The sequence below is a fragment of the Triturus cristatus genome, chromosome 3_2 (assembly GCF_964204655.1).
Source record: "Triturus cristatus chromosome 3_2, aTriCri1.1, whole genome shotgun sequence".
NCBI lineage: Eukaryota > Metazoa > Chordata > Amphibia > Caudata > Salamandridae > Triturus > Triturus cristatus.
This window is the reverse complement of record NC_140584.1, coordinates 147,548,684-147,573,522: the sequence shown is the minus strand read 5'-3', so window position 1 is coordinate 147,573,522 and position 24,839 is coordinate 147,548,684. Positions and strand designations below refer to the sequence as shown.

Below are 24,839 nucleotides of genomic sequence, written 5' to 3'. Positions count from 1 at the left end.
AAAAGGCAGAAACCTCATGAGACAAACAACAAAAAACAGAAACTGATGGGTTAGAAAAATGGAATGACCCAGCACAGTTGAGTCATTATTGGCATATAAATAGCACAGCCAATAGCAGCCCTTCCTCTTCCTTGCTGCTCCAGCAGTCACAGGTGCCTCTCATCATCCTTAATGGGTCTCTTTATTGGTCCTAACATGTCAGTGTTGTTCTACATAAGAATGTCAAGGATGTTACTGGGGAGCCGAGGCAATCTGCCCCTGGTAGCAGAGATTATCAGGTTCACCAAGACAAATACATTCTCGATTTTCCCTCTGAACCGTTCAACATGCAAGAGTTTAACCCTTTCGATGCGCATGACGGAGCGGTTCCGTCATGCGCGTCGGTTGCGCTGTGCGCATGACGGAACCGCTCCGTCATGGCCCCGCCCGCACACAGAACCATCAGCATAGCGCGGAAATCCGCGCCACGCTGAAGGGGTTAAGAGAAGTTTCCAATCAAATCATGTGCTTTTGAGTTAACAGCGGTTCCTGCTGGATTGGCTTCCAGTGCTGTCGGTTCTTTGATTAACCATGGCCACAATTTATCTACAATGAGGTAGATATTTCTACCAGGACAAGATCTTTTTCCAAGTTTCAAACCAGGACCAATTGGATGACAATTACAATGTGATTCTGCACTCTCCAGACTCTGAATCAGATGAACAATAAGGATACAGATTGGAATTGTTTAAATCCTACCAAAACAGACTTGGGCACCCTTCCAAATTCACTAATAAGATTGTTAATCAACAGGGTGAAGCTAGACTACTTAATTCACCAGGCTAACCTTTATCTGCCTTTCTTTACTGTTCCACCAACTTTCTTCTGACTGGTCAATTGTGCCTCAGGTGGCAGATTATAGCAGTGCTAGGATTAGGGCTCCCCTAGGGAAGCCGGTCAGAAACAAATTGAAGTCCCAGTGTCCACATTCCACAATGGTGAATTGTGTTATGACAAATCCTTCTATTGTCCTGAAACCCCCGGCCTTCTTTCCAAAATATGCCAAGTACCCCAAAAAAGGTATTGATTGGACATGGCCTTTATGCTCGGACAAATTACTGACTTCCATGGAGCCAGTGTAAAAGCGTGTTAAGATGGCTGACAAAGCCAAGGAGAATACTAAACTCATTCATACTACAGACTTATCCAATTTGATACAATGACTCATTTGTTTTATCGCAAATTAAAATGCAGTCATTTCCTTAGGATGTTGGAAGGGCTTGAAACTTAGAATAAATCCAAAGTTAGCAGAATTGTCTTCTTCAGAAGCAAGTCCCTTAGAACATGGCCTTCTGTTCAGAGATCATTTCATTAAAGAAATATCCAAATATATAAATGGTTTTACTTCTGTTAACATAGCAAAGGCTTTGTTATGCAAGGTATATGGCCAGCGCGTTTTTGCCTTGACTGTTAGGAAAGGGGAATGTTTACTGGTGCTTCCAGTCTGACAATAGGTCCCAGTTCTACCAAAGGAAACTATAGTTTCAAACTCTTCACACTGACCTTCTTCCAGCAGCATCCCAGAGGTTATTGCCAACAGTACATCAGAGGTCAAACTAGAGCCACTACTATTAATGGTACATTTCCAACAGTCCTACCTACTTTGGGAGGTCACAATTCAAATGTTCTACAAATATGGAAAACAAATTCATCAGACTTCAGAACTCTCCAGACGGTAGAAGGCTGACACTTGGAAGGGCATATTTACAAGTGCATAGTACCACTGGAATGTCTTTTTTCCAATGTTCCAGTGGCGCAATGCCTTGCTCCATATTGACAAAGTGACGTTAAGCTACTTTGCATGGCTTAATGCCGCTTTGTAAATATTGTCCTCTTTCACGCAGGTATCTGTGTGAAAGGGGCGTGCAATGGATGTTGCTGTGCGCATTCCACTCCAACACCCATTGATTTGTAAATCTGAGGTAGTGCCAAATAACTAACACAACTGAAGAGCAGACATTAGATTGGCGCAACAAGGACAAATACTTTTATTTCTCCTAATTTTTGCTCTTTCTATGTGTGCTGCATTCCCACACACTGGATGGTCTGTTCACATTGGAAAGCTGCTTATCTTTTTATCCCCATTCGTCTCAAACACATACATCTTCTCCAATTTAATTTGCATGGTTCTTTCTTGCAATTTAAAGTTCTTTCTTTCAGTCTCTCTTAGACACTTTAGTGTATCAACAAGTAGCTCAAGCCAGACAGGACTCATTTCAGATCTCATAGAATTAGTCTTTTGACTATCAGAGGAAGACCAAAAGGACTACCCCTTAATCTGCTGATCCCTTTATAATTATTTTGTCCTGGCCTTCGAATTCATCTCTCACTCTAAAGGTGTGTGCCAAAGATAATAGGTTGTTAAGCTTGTTTTCAGACAATTTCTGACATTAGACCATTACACTCATTGGCTGACAGTTTACTCCTACAAGTGCCTGTTCTCTATTTCTAGGAGGACTTTTATCTTTGGTGGAGTAACCTTCTTTTCCTGAACAGACAAAACTCTGCTTTGTTCAATGCTCAAAGAGTATGAACACCACACTTCCAATCTCAGGATGTCTCAGATCAATTACTGATTACTTCTAGAAATCTTCAACCTCCTTCTTCTTTAACAACTTTTGCCAGATGAGTCAAATGAGTTGTCTTCTAAGCCAGTATTGATGTTTTATCTTTTAAGAGGGACCATGGCTTCAAAAGCTTTCCAGACAGATGTTGAATTATAAGGCATCCTAAGAGTGTCTGGTTGTCTGATATAAGACTTTATATTGCAAACCTAACGCAAATTATTCAAATCCAGTCATGAATATGCTTTGAACATACATAATAGGATCTTTCAATGAAAACATAAAATGCAAATTTACAAATTATTAATCTAGGAAAATCCAAATTTTATTAAAGACAATGTGCCTGGCATTAACACCACTTTCTGTGATATGTTTAAATTTAATTTTGACTTTTGTCCCCACCCATGCATATGACAAGTTTTCTTGTTTCCTATCACTCAATGCACTTTTCAGCAACCTAATTGAAAGCTCGCTGGGAGTGTTTGTCCGTTTTTCTTCTCGGGGGATTTGTATTTTTTTTTTAATTTGCTAATTTCTTCCTCAGCGTGGATAGAGGGGTAGCTTAAAAAAGGGAAAGGACCTCCAATGACTGTGCTCTTTATTTGACCTTAATGATTCACCTGTGCTAGGCGATTAAGTAGTTCTAACACAGGTTTCTGGGATTGGTAGAATGTCTCATAACATTTCCTCTTCTTTTGTTCAAGATGTTATTTTTTTACTGGCTTCTACTGAAATAAAGTGGCAAGAAAGAAATACATTATACCTGGCCTCTTGTATTTAGTAAAATTAGGACTTTCCTACATTATTAATTTGGAAAATCTGCGCCAACATCCTATTGCTTGGTTACTATAGTAGAGAGGTGTGGCTCACTGGTTAGAGGCGGCAGACCCGTAAGCAGAGAATCGGCCAGGGACCAGGGTTCAATTCCCGACGCGGCAGGGTCGTGGACCAGGGTCAAAACGGACTTGATAATTCTCGCCTCGGTACCTACTCTAACCAGGAACACACTCGGCAACTCTGGGCATTAAGCTTGCCTCATCTCTACAATGGCCCCCCACAGACGCCGGGGATGCCTGGTTTCACCTTGGAGATACCCAGAAAGGGACCATCTCACAGGGAAAATCAGGACGGGTTCCCCCGCGGTCTTCAGCGCCAGGATACTCCATGGAGTCACAGTGCGCTTTACAAGTACACCCACATTTACATTTACCATGTCTAGTTTATTAAATCTACAATTGGAGGTGAGCTGGATAAAACAGAAAAGAGCCAATTCATGAAATGTCGTCAGAGTACTGAAAAAGGCAGAAGAATATTCTGTATAGTGATGTTACTGCAGAATGAGTATCTTGGTTTCTATCCTGGAAGCTTGCCCATTTAGTGAACCAGTGAAAGTGCTCAAGCACAATCACAGAGCCACAGAATTTAGGGATGGTGGGATTACAAGACACTGAATCACGGATCCCACAGAAGAGGATTTTACTGTAATTCAACACATTAAGACCCATAAAAATTTCAAGCCAAGAATAATGTTTTTATCGCAAGTGCAGTAACAGCAGTCAATTTTCCATCAGCTACAAGCGGGTAAATCAGAAAAAAGATGCTCCCACTTGTAGCTCAACTGAGTGGTGCCAGGAACAGTATATATTAGGTTGCCAAACCCGGCAAAATATAATTTTATTGCTGGAGCACTCCCTATTCATTAATAAAAACACATATTCTTGAGTCCCTTTCTTTGAATTTTACGCCATTTTGTTTTGACACCTTGTCTCGGTCTATTGAGAGACCAGCATTTAATGCTACCTACTTTCAATGCATGTTGGTAGTTTAGTTGTCTAGTTGATAGAGCCACCATTACTGTATAGTGCCCACATAATGCAGAGTGTGATGCTGTAGGTGGACAGGGCCACCAGGTAGATACGGAACAGGAGCAGGTCAACCACATATCCCACCTGCAGCCACTCTTTAGCAATATTACGGGACTCATCCCGCTTCTCCAGGAAATGGCGGATGGACATGACCTCATGAAGGATGCTGTTCACCAGAAGAGCACCGTCTTGCTGGGGTACCATCATGCCCAGTTCCTTCTCATAATCCTTGGTGGAATTGCAACTGTAGTGGGAAAGTTTCACTGTAAGGGAAGAACACAAGTGGTTTGAATAGAAAACATACAATATGGCAGAAGTACCCTACTTCATTTTACATTCCTTTACCTTGAGTACCTAGAGAAACTTTGATAGGACCAAGAACAAGCAAAGAACATGGCTGAAATAAGCCCCACCAATAAAGTTTGACTTGTTGAAAACTTATGGGCCCCAATTCACAAATAAAGTAGGCAAATATGTACCTGCAGATTTACTTCTACATATGGGTGCAGGTTTATTACTTTTTGATATACACCAATTCCTACTGAAAGCAGCATGGGAACCTGTGCCTCACAGAGGTTTCTATGCAGATTACTGTGGGAATCTAGAGATTCCAATTGTTTGTTTCTGGTCTTTCTGTACGGAGTTCTTTGTGGCACAGAACTTCATACAGTGGTGTTAGACCTGGCGCCTTGGCGTGAGTTTCCCTTCCACTTTTTGCTGATGTGCCTCATTGTGTTTTGTTGGTGTTAGCTGCTCAGGGCACTGTGCCACTGCTAATCAGTGCCACAGTGCAAGTGCTCCCTTTTGAAAAGTGTATACATTGATTGGTGTCCATGTTGGCTTATTTGGTTTATTATCAGCCCCTAGTAAAGTGCACCAGGAGTGCCAGGGCTTGTAAATACAAATGCTGCTGGTGGGCTTGCAGCACTGGTTGTGCCACCCACAGAAGCGGCCTAGTAAAATGTGTCTAGGGTCTGCCACTGCAGAACCTGCGCGCGGTCTGGTACTGACGCACTGATTGCGCAAGTGCACCTACTTGCCAGTCCCCAAACCTTCACTTAACTACATATTAGTCACCCCTCTGGTAGGCTCAAGGGCAGGGTGCATTGTAGGTATAAGGTAGGGCATGCCCTGATGTGTGTGGCATGTCCTAATAGTGAATTACAGCCATTTTCGTTTTTCAATATTGAAGGCTACCTGCTCTCCGTAGGCCAGAATGGGCTGCTGGAATTACTACACGCTGTAATCCCAGTGGACTCAGAGAGCATGGTAGAAAGTCAAGTTTAGTATGCCTGAACTCAGAATAATAAATTACTTCTTTTAGTAAAGTTTATTTTTATATCCTGTGTTTGTAAATACTACTTTTAAAAAGTTAGTATTTACTGACGTGGCCATTTCAGTCCGCCTCTGCTGTGTGTGTGTGTTCTGCCTAGTAACAGTAAGGAGCAGGGCTGGGGAATTCCAGGAGACAGGCTGGCTGCCAGGTGGTGGGTAGAGAGATTACACCAGGATGGGTGGGAGGAGTACACCTTTGACTCTGAATAGACCTGTGCTCTGCCACCACAATGCCGGCTCCGCCCCCTGTGGAGCGGCAGATGTCTCTGCCCTGCTGCTGAAAGGAACGAGCAGAGTCACCACAACAAAGTGCTCCAAAACTGGACTGAGCCAGGCCCAGGCCCCCTGGCGACAAAGAACAAAAGAAACTTGCTATAAAAGAAGGAGCCCTGCTCCTAAGAAATCAGATCCTGTTTGCGCCAAGAAAAACCTCTGCCCAAAGAGAAGGACCTGGGAAAGCTGCACGGAGGAGTACTGTCTCTAAGTCTGAGAGACTGGCCTGTGGTGGGTGCCTTGCTGCTGAAGGAGAGGAGGAAAAGACTGAAAGACTTTGAATTCACCTTGTGCTTACAAACAATCTCCAAGGGCTTGCTTGTGAACTTGCCCCCTGAACTGCGCCCCAGGAACAGTGGGCGCTACCTTTCCCCAAGAAGAAGAGAAGCTGCTGGAAGTGATTCTGCAAACCGCTGACCTCAGCGAACCTGTGTGCCCCTCATCTGAGCACCGCGACTTCTGCCACCGGGACTATCGTGAGCACAGTAAAGGCCTGCCTGGCCCGAGCACCGCAAGCAACTGCCCCCGAGCCGTAGCTCGCACAGCAAAGAAGAAACGGATCAGGCTCCAAGCGCCGAGCCTCTGTGACCCCCCTGGCCGTGGAAGCCCCTGTAAGGACCTACGACGCACCGTTCATCTCCTGAGCGAAGCCGACAGCGCTGCGACGCGCTAGAAATCACCCCCGGCCGGCCCCTCCTTCTCCCGACCTCGTTGTGTGCCTGGGAGCATTCCGAAGTGCCCCACGAAGCATTGCCGCCCACTGACCAGGAGGGACGACAACGCGATGTGGGACACTCCTCTGTGGACCCCTGAGGCTGTGACGACGATTTTCCCCAAAGAACAAAGGTACTGTGAGCTGCGCTTGCTGGTACGACCCGTCCGTTGCTTTGTTCGGGCCGTACTGGCGCTGCCGTACCGCTACGCTGTTCGCGCGTGAAGCGTGAGCTTCGGCACGCTTCGTATCAGCTGTGCGAGGCCCCCGTGAAGGTACGGTCCATACTCCATTGAATATATAGGACGTTGCTCACGCGGGAAGCGTGAGAAATGGCAAGGCACGTTCAAAACCTCGTACGAAGCGTACCAAAGGCGCTACGAAGCGCACAGACACCAAGAGAAGCTCATTTTAAGTAGAAAAGTGCCATTTTAAGAACTGTCGACTGCCTAAAAGCATTGAAAGTAACTGGAACCTTATTTAAGTGAAGACCTGTATTTTTGAAAGCCTGCTTAAAGAAATCTTTTATATAAAGAACTTTATTTTTACATAAATACAGTCTTGTGTCTCTGTGTGGTGGGTTGGTGGTTATTGTGTGGGACACTTCGAATGCTTAACCTAATGCCCTCTGGAATCTAGCCTGACTGCTCGCGCCACGTTACCTAGAGGGTGAGCAGGGGTTATTTTTAAAGAGGTAATCCTACGCCCTGACTTAGAGGAAAGGGTCCCTGCTTGTCGCAAGTGCATACCTGCGCTAACCAGAGACCCCGGATTCTAACATTGGTGGCAGCGGTGGGATTTACGGATTTGCATTCTTGGTGTCTGCGCAGTGATTACTAGCCATTGCACAGTGAGGACAGTCCAGTAGCTTGAGCCACAGAACTTTAAAATTTAAATTTCGCTTGCCAAGAAAGAAGATCCCTTGTGTTTGGAGTCATGCCTGGCCCAAACAGCATTGAGAAATCGCTCTCTGAAATGTCTGAAAATGGAGAATTGGTATGGGATGAGTCAAAACTGGACAGCTACTCCAGAGAACAACTCAAGCATTTTTGCAAGAAACTCAAGGTTCCACATAGAGGATGCAAGCTCAAAACAGATTTCTACAAGGCGCTGAGAGCCTGGATGGAATCAAGGGGTGCGGCTGAGGACGTCGTAGCACCGGAACCTGCAGAGAGTGTTCACAGTTTTGGCAGAGGCCTGTCGCCAGAGGAGCTGGCAGACAGACAGGCCGCAAGAGAGCAAGAGGTCACTTTGGCAAAGCTGAAATTAAATGGTCAATTGGAGCTAGAAAGCAAAAAGCTGGCTCTAGAAGAAAAAAAAATGGCTCTTGAAGAAAGAAAGATTCAGATGGAGCACGACGCGAGAATGAGGGAGTTGGCGATAAAAGAAAGAAGTTTGGAAAACCTTCCCTCTGGTGGCAGCGCAATGCCAGTGCATGTAGAGTCAAGGGTGTACATGCAAAAAGATGTAGTTAAGGAATACTTTAAGAATGACGACATAGGGCAATGGTTCAAGGCCTATGAGGTAGCCATGTCTTCCCACCGGGTCCCTGAGAGAGATTGGGGAGCGGGGTTGTGGGGACGGTTCCTCAGTGAGGGGCAGGACACACTTTTAGATTTGCCCTCTGATGTCTACAATTCTTACCCCCACATGAAGGAAGCTTTAATGAATAGATATTGGCTCACTCTTGAATTATATAGACAGAGGTTCAGGGGGTGTACCAAGATTGCGGGGAGTACGTATGTGGAGTATGTGACCTTTTTCTGCAGAGCACTGGATGGCTGGGTGAAGGGTAGCAAAGTGGATGATTACCAAGGTCTCTTTGATTTAATTGCGTGGGAGCACTTATCGCTTAATTGTTTTCCTGAGCTACGCCAACACCTGATAGATAGCAAGCTGACTAACCCTAGGAAGCTTGCTGAAGAGGCGGACCACTGGGTCAGCACCAGGGTCCACAAGGGTCAAGTGGGAGACTCCGCCAAGGGTGGGCAGGGTCCCCAGCAGAAGAGTGGGGGGGACAGGGGAAAACAGAAAGGGTTTCCAAAAGGCCCCCAAAGTAATACCCAAGGGAACCAGCAGAAAGGTTCTCAGCCTTCCCCACCCCCGAAGCCGACAGGGGCCCGACAGGTAAACCTGTTCCCAAGGGGCCCCCTCAATGTTATAAATGTGGTGAACTAGGTCACTTTGCCAGTGATCCCAAGTGTCGCCAGTATGTGAAACCAGCACCCACTGGTGCTCTACCAAAGCAAGTGGCTACAGTAGCCTTTGGGGAGAAGGTAGAGGTGCCAGGTGGGTTGGACCCCGTCCAGCTGACCTTAGTCTCACTAAGAGACAGTGAGATGGTCCCTAACGCCGACTTGCCCTCTAACACTAAGGAATATGGGCAAGTGGTGACCATCAATGGGAAGAAGGTAGAGGCTCTTCGAGACACAGGCGCCAGTGTGACTGCAGTGCGGCAGCACCTGGTATCTCAAGAGCAGGTTGTACCCCATGCCTATTGTCGGGTTGTCAATGCTGACAACACAGAGAGTCATTGTTTAATGGCTCAAGTTCCCTTCGAGTGTGGGGGGTCTTTGGTACTCTGCAAGTCGCTGTGAGAACTGCCATGCCTGTAGACTGTCTCCTAGGGAATGATTTGGAGAGCTCCCCTTTGGAAAAGGTGGAGAAGACAGCTCACCTGCGGATGGTGGGTTTACCTGATTGGGCGTGCGTGACCATCCGGTCGATGGCAGCCAGTAGGGGTGTTGAAGGGACCCTGGAGCCTGAGGGAGAGGCCCAGGAACCGGCTTTAGGGAGAGGGCGCAGGAGGCACTGGAAACCGGCCCCTAAAGTTCCCACGGCCCAGGAGGAAGCAGACCTTGAGGGGGATGCCCTGGAGCCTACCGGGGAACAGATAGCCGAACTGGGGGACCTGCCTGAGCTGACCCATTGGCAGCAAGAAGGAGGCCCCACCAGGGAGGAATTCTGCAGGGAGCAGAAAGAGTGCCCCTCTCTAGTGGGTATGCGGCAGCAGGCTACAGCCCAGGCCAATGGTGATCAGTCCAGTACTCACTTAATCTACTGGGAGAACGACCTCCTGTACTCAGAGCCTAAGGTTGCTGAACCTGGGTCAGCCCGTGCGCTGGTGGTATCCCAGAAGTTCAGAGCCTTCCTACTGGGGCTGGCTCACGACGTTCCGTTAGCAGGGCATTTGGGGCAGGACAAGACCTTCGAAAGGCTTGTCACCCACTTTTATTGGCCTCTAATGTGCAGGAGTTCTGACACTCACTGCAGGACATGCCAGACTTGCCAGGCAAGTGGCAAGAGTGGAAGGAAGCTGAAGGCTCCACTCCAACCTTTCCCTGTGGTCAGTACCCCATTCCAGCGAGTGGGGATTGACATTGTGGGGCCACTGGACCCCAAGACAGCCATGGGCAACAGGTTTATCCTGACCTTGGTGGACCATGCCACCCAGTACCCTGAAGCCATCCCTCTGAGGACAGTGACGGCCCCCATGGTGGGACGGGCACTGATGGGAATTTTCTCACGAGTAGGATTCCCTCTAGAGGTGGTGTCCGACAGGGGGACCAATTTCATATCGAAATATATGAAATCCCTTTGGCAAGAGTGTGGTGTGACACACAAGTTCACCACCCCTTACCATCCCCAAGGAAACGGGTTGGTTGAGAGATTCAACCGAACACTAAAAGGCATGATTATGGGTCTTGAGAAACCCATGAGGCGTAAGTGGGACATCCTCTTACCATGCCTTCTCTTTGCGTACCGTGAGGTGCCACAGAAGTCTCTGGGTTCAGTCCCTTTGAGCTTCTGTATGGCCACCCAGTACGAGGACCTCTTAGTCTGGTCAAGGAAGGCTGGGAGCAATCTCCCAGGAAACCTCCCCAGAATGTATACAGTTACATGCTGGCCTTCCGGAACCAGACTAGGCGTTTCAGGCAACTTGCTGAGGCAAATCTGGAAGCCAGCCAGGAGGAAATGAAGTGGTGGTACGACCAGAATGCCACTCTGGTTGAGCTTCAACCTGGTCAAAAGGTATGGGTCCTGGCCCCTGTGGAGCCTTGTGTACTCCAGGACAAGTGGACAGGACCCTTTGAGATTGTGGAGCACAAGAGTTCTGTAACCTACTTGGTGGACTTGCAGTCTCCTAGGAACCCCTTGAGGGTCCTCCATGTCAATCGACTGAAGCCCCACTTGGAGAGGTCCGAAGTGGGCATGCTCTTGGCCACAGATGATGGGACGGAGGAGGAGTCCGAGCCTCTTCCTGACCTTCTGGTAGCCTCAGAGCTAGACAGGTCAGTGGATGGAGTTAACCTCTCACCCACCCTGACCCCTGAGCAACAGGATGACTGCCGCCAGCTGCTGGGGCAGTTTCCTGACCTGTTCTCCCTGGTTCCTGGTATCACAGATTGGTGCGTCCATGATGTGGATACAGGAGACAGCTTACCTGTGAAGCACAAAGCTTACAGGGTAACTGACAGGGTCAGAGCCTGCATCAAAGAGGAGGTCTCAAAGATGCTTGCTCTAGTGGTGGTTGAGTCCTCCAGCAGTCCTTGGGCCAGCCCAGTGGTCTTGGTCCCAAAAGCTGCAGCGCCGGGTGCCACACCCGAACTCCGGTTCTGTGTGGACTACAGAGGACTCAATTCAGTCACGAAGACTGACGCGCACCCCATCCCCAGAGCTGATGAGCTCATCGATCGGTTAGGGGCTGCACGGTACCTCAGCACATTTGATTTAACGTCTGGGTACTGGCAGATCGCCTTGACTGATGGGGCCAAAGAGAGGTCCGCATTCTCAACACCAGATGGGCATTTCCAGTTCCGGGTTATGCCATTTGGGATGAAGAATGCCCCTGCCACCTTCCAGAGGTTGGTCAACCAGGTGTTGGCTGGGCTGACCGAGTTCAGCGCCGCATACCTGGATGACATCGCAGTGTTCAGCGGCACATGGAAAGAACACCTGCAACATCTCTGGGAAGTGTTGATGGCACTGCGCAAGGCAGGCCTCACGATCAAGGCAAGCAAGTGTCAGATCGGGCAGGGTTCCGTGGTGAACTTGGGACACCAAGTAGGGAGCGGCCAGGTGGCACCCCTGCAACCCAAGATCGAAACCATCCTGGCTTGGGAGCCCCCAAAGACCCAGACGGAGGTAAGGGCTTTTTTAGGACTCACAGGGTACTACAGGGGGTTTGTCAAGGGGTATGGCAGCATCGTTGCCCTCTTGACAGAGCTGACTTCGAAGAAGCAGCCCAGAAAAGTGATATGGACTGACACCTGTCAGAAGGCCTTTGACACCCTGAAGACTGCCATGTGCACGGCGCCCGTGCTCTTGGCTCCTGACTTCTCCAAAGAATTCCTAGTGCAGACAGACGCATCAGAGCATGGTGTAGGGGCTGTTCTCTCACAGATGACTGAGGAGGGCTGGGACCAACCAGTAGCCTTCATTAGTAGGAGGTTACTTCCACGGGAACAAAGGTGAAGTGCAATCGAGCGAGAAGCATTTGCTGTGGTCTGGGCGCTGAAGAAGCTAAGACCCTACTTGTTTGGGTCTCACTTCCGGGTTCAGACCGACCACAGGCCCCTCAGATGGTTGATGCAAATGAGGGGTGAGAACCCAAAACTGTTGAGGTGGTCCATCTCCCTACAGGGTATGGACTTTACGGTGGAGCATCGCCCTGGCACAGATCACGCCAATGCTGACTGTCTGTCCAGGTTTTTATGCCTTAGTGAAGAGGAACTCCCTGGGGTAGGGTAGTTCCCCCCACATTTCAGCTGGAGGGGACACGTGTTAGACCTGGCGCCTTGGCATGAGTTTCCCTTCCACTTTTTGCTGATGTGCCTCATTGTGTTTTGTTGGTGTTAGCTGCTCAGGGCACTGTGCCACTGCTAATCAGTGCCACAGTGCAAGTGCTCCCTTTTGAAAAGTGTATACATTGATTGGTGTCCATGTTTGGCTTATTTGGTTTACTATCAGCCCCTAGTAAAGTGCACCAGGAGTGCCAGGGCTTGTAAATACAAATGCTGCTTGTGGGCTTGCAGCACTAGTTGTGCCACCCACAGAAGCGGCCTAGTAAAATGTGTCTAGGGTCTGCCACTGCAGAACCTGCGCGCGGTCTGGTACTGACGCGCTGATTGCGCAAGTGCACCTACTTGCCAGTCCCCAAACCTTCACTTAACTACATATTAGTCACCCCACTGGTAGGCCCAAGGGCAGGGTGCATTGTAGGTATAAGGTAGGACATGCCCTGATGTGTGTGGCATGTCCTAATAGTGAATTACAGCCATTTTCGTTTTTCACTATTGAAGGCTACCTGCTCTCCATAGGCCAGAATGGGCTGCTGGAATTACTACACGCTGTGATCCCAGTGGACTCAGAGAGTATGGTAGAAAGTCAAGTTTAGTATGCCTGAAATCAGAATAATAAAATACTTCTTTTAGTAAAGTTTATTTTAATATCCTGTGTTTGTAAATACTACTTTTAGAAAGTTAGTATTTACTGACCTGGCCATTTCAGTCCGCCTCTGCTGTGTGTGTGTTCTGCCTAGTAACAGTAAGGAGCAGGGCTGGGGAATTCCAGGAGACAGGCTGGCTGCCAGGTGGTGGGTAGAGAGATTACACCAGGATGGGTGGGAGGAGTACACCTTTGACTCTGAATAGACCTGTGCTCTGCCACCACAATGCCGGCTCCGCCCACTGTGGAGCGGCTGATGTCTCTGCCCTGCTGCTGAAAGGAAAGAGCAGAGTCACCACAACAAAGTGCTCCAAAACTAGACTGAGCCAGGCCCAGGCCCCCTGGCGACAAAGAACAAAAGAAACTTGCTATAAAAGAAGGAGCCCTGCTCCTAAGAAATCAGATCCTGTTTGCGCCAAGAATAACCTCCGCCCGAAGAAACGGACCTGGGAAAGCTGCATGGAGGAGTACTGTCTCTAAGCCTGAGAGACTGGCCTGTGGTGGGTGCCTTGCTGCTGAAGGAGAGGAGGAAAAGACTGAAAGACTTTGAATTCACCTTGTGCTTACAAACAATCTCCAAGGGCTTGCTTGTGAACTTGCCCCCTGAACTGCGCCCCAGGAACAGTGGGCGCTACCTTTCCCCAAGAAGAAGAGAAGCTGCTGGAAGTGATTCTGCAAACCGCTGACCTCAGCGAACCTGTGTGCCCCTCATCTGAGCACCGCGACTTCTGCCACCGGGACTATCGTGAGCACAGTAAAGGCCTGCCTGGCCCGAGCACCGCAAGCAACTTCCCCCCGAGCCGTAGCTCGCACAGCAAAGAAGAAACGGATCAGGCTCCAAGCGCCGAGCCTCTGCGACCCCCCTGGCCGTGGAAGCCCCTGTAAGGACCTGCGACGCACCATTCATCCCCTGAGCGAAGCCGGCAGCGCTGCGACGCGCTAGACATCATCCCCGGCCGGCCCCTCCTTCTCCCGACCTCGTTGTGTGCCTGGGAGCGTTCCAAAGTGCCCCACGAAGCATCGCCGCCCACTGACCAGGAGGGACGACAACACGACGTGGGACACTCCTCTGTGGACCCCTGAGGCTGTGACGACGATTTCCCCCAAAGAACAAAGGTACTGTGAGCTGCGCGCGCTGGTACGACCCGTCCATTACTTTGTTCGGGCCGTACTGGCGCTGCCGTACCGCTACGCTGTTCACACGTGAAGCGTGAGCTTCGGCACCCTTCGTATCAGCTGTGCGAGGCCCCCGTGAAGGTACGGTCCGTACTCCATTGAATATATAGGACGTTGCTCACGCGGGAAGTGTGAGAAACGGCAAGGCACGTTCAAAACCTCGTACGAAGCGTACCAAAGGCGCTACAAAGCGCACAGACACCAAGAGAAGCTCATTTTAAGTAGAAAAGTGCCATTTTAAGAACTGTCGACTGCCTAAAAGCATTGAAAGTAACTGGAACCTTATTTAAGTGAAGACCTGTATTTTTGAAAGCCTGCTTAAAGAAATCTTTTATATAAAGAACTTTATTTTTACATAAATACAGTCTTGTGTCTCTGTGTGGTGGGTTGGTGGTTATTGTGTGGGACACTTTGAATGCTTAACCTAATGCCCTCTGGAATCTAGCCTGACTGCTCGCGCCACGTTACCTAGAGGGTGAGCAGGGGTTATTTTTAAAGAGGTAATCCTACGCCCTGACTTAGAGGAAAGGGTCCAGAGGTTTCTATGCAGATTACTGTGGGAATCTAGAGATTCCAATTGTTTGTTTCTGGTCTTTCTGTACAGAGTTCTTTGTGGCACAGAACTTCATACAGTGGGAATTAATTACCTCGTGCATTGGTATATATTTAAAAAAATATTTACAAGGAGAATATTTTTCCCATTGAGAAAGCCCTTCCCCTTATACCCCCACCAAATTTGGGTATGATATGCTCTCCTTCCCACACTGAAAGAAAAGTAAGGCCAGCATTATGATGCAGTAATTCTAAGTGGTATAGGCGGGAGACACCGGACGGAGCAGACGGCTGCAGTTAATCATCCAACAGATCTACCGCTTGCTAGCCCTTTTCACGGAGGCTCACGCAGCTGTACAAGCTTACTGATATTTTGATGCAACCTAACTCCATGCCCTGAAGAAGTTCATTGTTATGAACGAAACGCGTTGGCTGACAATTTCCTTTATTTGGATTTATTTGCAATAAAAAACTGTTTAAGACAACTTAACAAAGACTATGAGACTTATTGAACAAAACTCTTCCTACACAAACGGGTGGTGCATCACTCCATTTTCTGGGTTCAGCAATCCTCTGCTTTGCAGTTGGCACCAAATAACGGCAGGTGCTGGAGTAACTCATGCACACCCAACCTGAATGACTGTTGAAAATCTTCACATAAAGGGAACACAGCAGGGTGGTGCGCTCATTGTGTCTGTACCAAGCTGGGTACCATCCGAGGTACCCATCTTGTATCCCGCCTATACCACTTATTGCAATCTATGCAGCCTTCAGTGGGCCTCAAATCCAGGCTGGCTTAGGAAATAGACCTAGGTGAAACCCTGACAGATGCTATATGGTCCTACTGCTGTACGCAGACCCGGTACATTTCGAATAACTATAAGCATAAATTGTTACACTTTAAATATCTCCATAGGGTGTATACCACCCCAAAACTACTTGGTAGAATAAGCCCCACTGTCTCTAGTTCATGTGTCAGATGTGCGGTGCAAATTTTGCGCACCTTGCTTGGAATTGTGCTCCAGTTAGGAATATTACTTGTCGCTGATGGTGGAATACCCCTTACGACCTTCGCCACTGATGGCATTGCTGGATCCGTAAAGCCCCTTAAGAGATGCATTAGGCGATTCTCTGCGTTTGCTCTCCTTCTAGCGAAGCACCAGGTGTCCCTGCATTGGGGTAGAGCAAGGACCCCGACTGTGACCTCGGCCCGCCTCTGCTTAAACTCCCTTCATTGGCTCCCAATAAGGAAACGAACCCTGTTTAACCCCTTCCATGCCCATGACGGAACGGTTCCGTCATGAGCATCGGTTGCGCTGTGCTCATGACGGAACCGTTCCGTCATGGCCCCGCCCGCGCTCGAACCCTTCAGCACCGCGGGGGAATTTCCGCCGCGCTGAAGGGGTTAAAATACTATGCTTGACTCATAAGCAAATGTATGGAAACGGCCCCAAGTATTGGCTGCCAAAGCTCCGTTGGTACCAACCCTATAGAGCCCTGCGATCCAGTGACGCTACCCTGCTCATCCCCCGCAGGATTCACACTGCTAGGCAGGGAGGCCGTGCCTTCTCCTATTTGGCCCCCTCTCCATGGAACAAAATGCCTTATCATCTCCGTAACTTGCCTGATCACGGTGACTTCCGTAAAAAGTTAAAGACCTGGCTTTTCGGCAATTAATCTGTGGTCCTCTTTTCTTTTCGGAGTTTCTGCAAGCGCCATGAGACTCTCTGAGTGATATGTGCGCGATATAAATATCTCTGACTTGACTTGACTTGACTTGACTTGTGAGAAGTTGGGTTCGGGACCTTATCTATTGTAATATAGCTAGTGACACCTACGCAACACTACTGCCTGTAGCCTCTCTCCCTCTTGATATCTGACAGCCACTCAAAGACTGCCTGCAGATTCATCCTCTAGATGAGGTGGGAAGTGTGTAGATTGTGGTGTGGTGAGATGGTTTCCTTATACTGTCCAATCAGATGATTAACATCTAGATATATGATTATAGTGTGATTAGTTATGAACCATATTTACCTGCTGATCATAATTGGATTGATGTGCTTTACTGGATACACTGTGTGCTATATTATACTGCTGTTTTAATATGCTCCGATATTGTTGTACCTTTTTGTTTATGACGGGAGAACGATATATCTTACACAAGGCTATATTTTGATTGCGCAATTTGTTCCCTCTCTTTTTGTATTTGTGCCTTTCTTTGTTGACTTTTGTTGTGAAAATGCAATACAATAAAATAAAAATAAAAATCCCTGCAGTAAACCACATATGGTGACAACACTACCTCAACTAACATCATCAATCTTCCTCCTTCAGGCCTACACTCAAGCCAGTCCTCAACAGAGACTATATAGCCTTGGCTATCAGCAATTTTCACTCTATCCTAAAGACATGCTGAATCCCATGAGTCCATGTAGACGCTACAATTAGACACCGCTGCTAGCATTCCAGTCACAAACCTACAACTATAGGCTCACAAGCCCAATGCTATCTCATCTAAAACTGCCAACAAGAATATCCTCCATCTTGTAGCACAGAAGGGGGCACCATGCAAATAACTGCTGACACCATACAAATTCCTGTCACAGAGGACCTATGGCTACTTGTTATTTGTTATGATGCATTTAGCACTATCAGTCTCAAAACACTTCTGTCCATCCCCACGATTGGTATGGGCTTTGGCCACAAAGTGTGTAAAAGTTTCCTTCATACTGAGCTAGTATCCATCTGATACGCACTTACCAATCACACGCTGCCTGCGTGAGGACTCTATCATTTTGTTAATAATCAAACCTCAGCTTGGAACTGCTGAAGATCATCATGGATTCTGATTATTAACTAATCTCCTTTCTGAAATTGGTGGATGAGACACACCTCTACCTCGAAGAGTTATTAGCAATCACACTTCTCACTTCAAATCTGCCCACGTTGAATTCATCTTCAAAGTGTGCAAAAGCTCTAGGTTCCCTTATATAGACTTAGATATGACCTTATGTTATCCCTATTTCCTCCTGAGACACAATTAAATCCTTAAATTAGCCTCCTTCCCCAGATGCAAGACCATCCCTAGAAGGCACAAATGCCCTCCTAAATGGCCGCACTGGCCTCCTAAATGAAATCTTTCCATCACAAAAAGTAGTAATCCAAAACGCTGCTCAGACAATTAAAGCAACAAAAAAGTTCATTCACATGTCTTAAACATGATGAGAAAAACAGTGGTTTCTCACTACCCAAAATTCTATTTGCAACCTATTACGTTATTTGCAAGGCCATCACCACATGAGTCTGGACTACACAGCAAGGACCAGAAAAGCACTGAATAATCCATATCCACTCTGAGCTAACCCCTAGTAAGACGAGAGGTTCACAACTATCACACGAAGAAGACCCATAGCGAAGCATTTTATATCTAGTCCTACAAACAAGGGACCAGCTTGCAAATGCACTCATGCTCACCCCAATAGTTCTGCATTTTCGGAAACACACAAGTCTCACCTGTTCCGACACTACTTGCACTCACTTTGTGAACTTTTACAATCGCTTTACTAGCCTCATTCACCACTGTATTTGATGCACTTGTCACAACGTAAACACATTCCAGAGGTACTCATCCACTCCTTAATATGAATGTACTCATAGGTTCTCCCAAATTCAGTGCTTCTCTGTAAAGTGATCAACTACTGCTTGGAATTATACTAGCACTGTATAACTGGCATAAATATTTCAGAGCATGTATACTAAAACGTCTTAAGGCACCTGACAAATAAGGAGGGCAGAGTTGGGCTGGCGGAAAGCGGGAGCACAAAACATTATTATGGATTAATCAATCGGTTGAGCTTTCAAGAACAGCCAGGTCTTCAGGATTCTTCTAAAGGTGCTGAGATTTTGAACATGTCCATGGGGTGTTGAACAATGGCATTCCAGATGTGGATCTCAAGTGCAATGGAGAGGTCAAGTACAACACCAATGGCATTAACTATTTTGAAGAGAATATATTGCGCTCCCCTGATATGAAGAAGAAGAGTCTGGCCATTTGTGGCATTTGGGAACACCTGATAGGAGCGAGAAGAGTATAATCTGTTAAGGGGCCCTGGAAGTGCTGAACATGAGTAATGTGGTTTTCATTACTTTCGGGCACAGATGGATTTGTTAATCTATGATTAGAGGACTTTATGGGCATTATCAGATATGTTCCAGTGGAGATAAGCTGTCTCTGTGGAATCCAATAAAGAGCTGGGAGCTGTCCACATAAATGTGAAAGCCTGATTAAGATAAGATACTGATCATGTATCCCAATAGTTATAAATACATGTTCAACAGTGCCGCTGAGAGATTGAAGGGTTTGACAGTAGAGCCTGTTTTAGAAAATTGTTAGTGTTAGACATATCAGCCTTATGGTGGTCTTCCCACCAATCTTTTGCCTTTGCCCTCCATATTTTGCTGACATTTATTTTTGTTGGCCTTAGGACTCTGTGCCTTTTATCCCTGCTAACTAGTGCTAAAGTGTGTGTGCTCTCTCACCTAAGTATGGTAAAATTGTCTTACACCTGATTAGCATATTTAATTTACTATAAGTCCCTTGTAGAGTGGTATACCATCTACACAGGGCCTGATGATGAAATGCTTCTGGTAAGCCGTCAGCACTTATTGAGCCACGCAAATATGTAGCCCCTTAAAACATGTCCCAGGCCTGCCATTGCAGCCTGTGAGGCCTATCTAATTAATGAATTAATTAATTAATTAATTTCCTCTCCAACAGGATAACATCGGGTTGCCTTATTACATTTAACAGGTGCCAACGTTTTACTGGGAACAGGTGCACATTTCATGTTTGGTGCCTGAGAAATTGTAATTAAAAATCCTCTTTAATGGTAAAGTTACATTTTAAGTTCCAAGTTTGAAAATGACAATTTTAGAAAGTTGATGATTTCCTGTTCTAGCTATTTAGTGCCTGCAGCCAATCCTAGGTCACATGACTGGGTATAAATGGCAGGTGAACTTTGTTGATTCCTCCCAGACAGCCACACAATGGAAGAATTAGGAGTGTCGGGTTGAGCCATTAATTGGCAGGCTGTGGGGCCGGAACTGGGAACAACCCCACTAGCAACTGAATAGGGTGTGCTCTGCCTTCACACAAAGGACTTGTCATCCCTGAATTGCTTGTGCCACCAGTTTGAAGCCAGGGCAGGGGAAGCAGGAAAATTCAAGCACTTCAAAAGGAATTTTCTAGAAACTTCTCCTACTTCAAAAGAGGCACCAGGTATAAAAAATATGACCCTCAGACCCACTCTTCAGTTTACTTTCTGGACTTGAGGAAGGACTCTCAGACGATTTCCTGCTGCTGTGGCCTGCTGGATACTTCAGGAAACCGCTTTGCTGTACCGAGAAAGCCTGCTTTCTGCCTAACTGTTCAAGCCCTGTTCTACTGCTGAGCCCAGGACTACCAGAGTGACTCCAACATGTACTCTATTGTTATACATTAGTGTGAGATTTTTCTTGTGCTGTGTTTTCACTTCATTACTGTTTGAGTGCTACATAAATACTTTACACGTTGCCTCTAAGTTAAGCCTGACTACTTTTGTGCCAAGATACCAGAGGGTTAAGCGCAGGTTAATTCAGTGATTTTTGTGGTTCCCCTTAACAGGAATTGTGGTTGTTGCCTGAACAAAGGTCAATTTTCCCCTTCAACCAACAACCCAATTTCTCACAGTTAGGACTTGCCAGGATACAATGTACTCCAAACTTTTCCCAACAAATTGGACAGTGAACACCAGCCCATAGTTTTGCTGTTTTTACATTTATTTTTATTAGGGGAGGAGGACCGTGTGGCTCCTCTCCCCAGGTCGATATTGGCCCCGGGGACCCCATCCCCCTGGACCTGGCCATTACATTAATGAGATGGAAGCCACGCGGCCCCATCCCCGAGCTAATTTAGGCCCCTGGCTGCATTCCAGGGGTCGCTCCAACACCCAGTGACCTCAGTTGGGGACCACGGTAGGAGCTTCAAAGCCCCCGTCGTCCTTGCTGGCTCCCTGCCTTTTGCGGGAGCCAGCATTGCTTTCACAGGCTCTCACATTGCTCTCTAAAAGGCAGCACTCTGTCTGTCAGAGCAATGTTTTCATCTGTTTCTCTGCACTCATATTTGCGTGCAGGGAAACAGATGAAAACTCAATTTTCTGCAAGTTGTTTGACAGCTCTGGTTTGCAGAAAGTGGAGTTATGTTTGCTTTCGCTCGGTGGGAGCTGTCAGCTCGCTCCAAGCAAAAGTAAACAGCGACCTCCTGAGGGTGGGCACCTTGGGAGGTAGCAGGAGCTAGCCCTGGGGGATGGCAGTCCTCAGGGCCATCCATGGCCCCACACGCCCCCCCCCCCATCGCAGAACGTAGCCCTTGAGGAGGTGGTGGTCCCCATTGCTGCGGGGGTGCCCTGAGGGCCCCCGCAATAATTTGATGTTTAGCTCCGGGGAGGTGGCATTCCCAGGAGGCACTGGTGAGCAGAGCGGAACCGTCCCATACATATTGTAAAGTGCCCCAGGGAGACGGCAGTCCCCAGGGCTGTTGCCCCACATTACTTAATAAACAATTGCCCGGGAGGCGGTGGTCCCCGGGGCACAGGGGTGCCACGTGGGTTCCCCCGCATACATGCAAACCAATGCCCCAAGGAGGTGGCGATCCCCAGGGCTTTCAGAAGCCCGTGGAGGCATACCCATGCACCCCCCTCCTGTTTCTATGATATGCCCCCGTGACCTGTCCCACCCGGGGGTTATTTAAAAGCAAGCGCGGGAGCCCGTTGCTTTATTTTAATTTTCTCTTGAACATTCGCACATATTGCAATTATGCTGCAATTCTTTTTTTTTTTTAAATGGTTTTCTGGCCTTGTAGTTAGTTGTTAGTTTGAGTTTCTCGTTTCTTTACCATTAAGATAATATGTCTCCTTTTCCTTCTCTTTTAGTTTTTGGCTCTCCAATTCCCCTCAAGTTGACAGTTCTATATTGCCTTCCCACAAAGTTGATCGTTCTTAATTACCTGTGTTGTTGCTGTTCTCCTTGTGTCTGGAAACATCTGAGCTATGGGTTCGAACTGGTGTAAATCTTTGCTTGTCTGGGACACAGAGAAATAATGTAAGTTTGTCTAAGACCAGATGTTTCACCCACTCAGGAACGGGTGGTTGCAGGTCCTGTTTGTGGACCAGCCTCACAATAAGAATGGTTTCAGTCAAGCTTAGGACGAGCAGAGCCATACACACAGCAAAGTATACACCTGAGGAGAAAGAAAATTCAGTGTTTAGCCATGTAGCACCATGTGAAACTCAAACAGTTCCAGCTCTGCAATGCTTAACAATGTCAGGCTTCAGTTTTCCAGTTCAGTGCAGTATATAGTCTGTAACAATATGCTCTTAGAGAAACATTGTGTTCTAAATAGTGTTTATAAAAAGTACAACTACATTGGGTATAGGTTTACTTTCATTAACTCCAACGGTGCAGTATTTTTGTAAACAATATTTAGCACACTATTTTAGTTCCAATATTGTTATACCACACCCCGTTTTCTTTGCATCAGAAAGTAAAAGAGAATTACAAGCCTTAGATTCGTACATCTTTTATGCATGGTCTATTTTATACTGTCAGTTATTTCTCAATTAGAGAGTACATTTTCCTAATCGAATTAATAAATTCACTTTGATTGGAAAAAACACTCCAGGCTGGACCTAAGCAAACTGGAATTGCCCTAGGGTAATTTCACATCTGATAGCATAGTTCGGACATCAGCCGGAAAATCTTATAATGTGTTTGTTGAGTGATACTGGTGATCTCACTTGTGCTCCAGATGAGTGTGCTCAGTACCTCATGGTGCAATAGTACATGCACTAACATTACCATTTCCTTTCTAGAAATTAAATGGCATGTTATTAACAGAGAAGTGAAGGAATATTAAGCCAACACCAGTCTCTCTCCTAAATGGGCCTAACCCCTCTATTCAATGTTCTTCAATGTAAGGGCTGTAAGGAAAATTGGAGTTCGTGGGAATAGGAGCCATTTAAGGGTGCATAAACCATGAATTCTCACTCACTATCTCAGCAGTATCAAGTGTATCAAACGTCCCAAGCCAAAAATAGAAAGCATAATCCTTTTCTCAGTTTTAGGAGTGATGGGATAATTATTTCTTAATTTGTTGAGTATTTTCATTGACATATATTTGCCAGGAAAAAACAGTGTATGTGGGTTTATAAGCAAGCAGACACAAGTTGGATATTAGTGTGGAGATGCTTTGGTTGCAATGAAAAGAGCATACAGCTCTTCAATAAATGCCTCCAAGTACACTCCAGATGTGCCTAGAACATGACTGCCGACTGCTGGTCCAAAAGGGTTGTCTCTTTGACAGATTTTCAGAAAATCCCCCAACTATGTACATTTTTACCAATTAGAATCGTTACATGTAAATTTATCTCTTGTGAACATCTTGAAAATTAGATTTTTTTTATAGCTGAAGTTCAAGTGGATAAACATTGGACATCCTTAGTCTAGAATTAACATGTATTGGAGTCCACTACCATTTCCAAATGGTATGCAAATTAATGCACTGCCTCTGTAGATCTCTGTGGAGACTTCCACCTGGACTTTTGACTTAATTTGAGGCTTGTTTTCTGTTTCAGAGAGTGACATGACACCGGAGAGTTTGTGGGTGCAAATTCCTACTGAGCAATATTCTGCAAGGGAATCCTTATGCAATACATTTTTATTTCTGCTAAAAAAAAATGCACACAACATATCTTTGCAAGCGTTTTTACATTTTTTTCAATAATTTGCTAACTTTTTAATGACTGACATTTTTCTAAAAACATGAGTTAGAAAGATGACAATAACAAACATTTGGCCAAAGTGGCTCAATAAATTCCGTGCCATGCGTTTACATTCTGTTTATGCACAGGACAGAATTACAAGTTCAGTTTCATTTAACACATCCGATAATTATTGGATGCATTAAATAACCCAACATTCATTAAATTTCCGCTGGTCAAACCTGCTGAAATTTAACAGGGGAACCATATGGTAATTACCATATCATGCAGATTTTGGTGTGTTAAACACTAATACCTGCATGTTATTCCCCATATACTGATAATGGGTGTTATTTCTCGCACCCAATAAATAATGGAACCTGGGTATCGTTATTTATCAGGGGCAATAAATAATGCCTCAACCTGGAATCAGCCCCTTTGTAATTCATGTTATAAGATATTTATGTTCGAATTAGAAAACCAATGTGGACAGGATGAATTATAGGTTGGGAACAAAATAGTAAGATGGGATTTTGAGTTGGGGCGGGCACAGTATTGCCAAGGGCATGTTAACCTGCAGCAATATCAACTCCACAATATCAACTACCAGTAAATGTTCAAGAGTAGAAGTAGAGTTAGGAACAATAAATCTATACTTCTCTTCATATTCTTGCTTTAATAATATAGAGGTTTACAAAACACTTGACACTGTTTTTGCAGATCAGCATTTTGGCCACAGTACTGTGACATACAACTGATTTTGATGACTGTTAGGAGGGGGGTCATGGAGTGGGTATTAAGCGGTCACCCCAGAGTAGCATTGAAGACATTGCAACGTAGTCAATACAATGGTGGAATTGCCCTGCCCGACATACAGTCTTACTATAGGGCGGCACACCTGGTGGTAATTAATGGATGGGGACATACACTCGGAGATCACCATACTTATGCCTTGGAAAGGCTTCAATTGAAAAAACACATGTAAATCCACCACATTTACGGGGCGGGGGGAACCAGTCGCCTACTGGCAGCCACTCAGAGAACGATTGAGGGCTGGATGGGGGAAGAGGGTCAAATGAAA

General features: G+C 46.5%; 1 protein-coding gene across 1 annotated transcript in view; it reads right to left on the bottom strand.

The window, feature by feature from the left end:
• Positions 1 to 494: 494 nt before the first annotated feature.
• LOC146856907 (5-hydroxytryptamine receptor 3A-like) overlaps positions 495 to 24,839 on the bottom strand; it is a 131,689-nt gene continuing 107,344 nt past the window's right edge. The window contains exons 8-9 of the mRNA XM_085646779.1: positions 22,006 to 22,239; positions 495 to 4,731 (exon numbers count right to left, since the gene is read on the bottom strand). Of these exons, the coding sequence (XP_085502905.1) occupies positions 4,436 to 4,731; positions 22,006 to 22,239 (530 nt within the window). The 3' untranslated portion in view covers positions 495 to 4,435. The remainder of the gene's footprint in view (positions 4,732 to 22,005; positions 22,240 to 24,839) is intronic.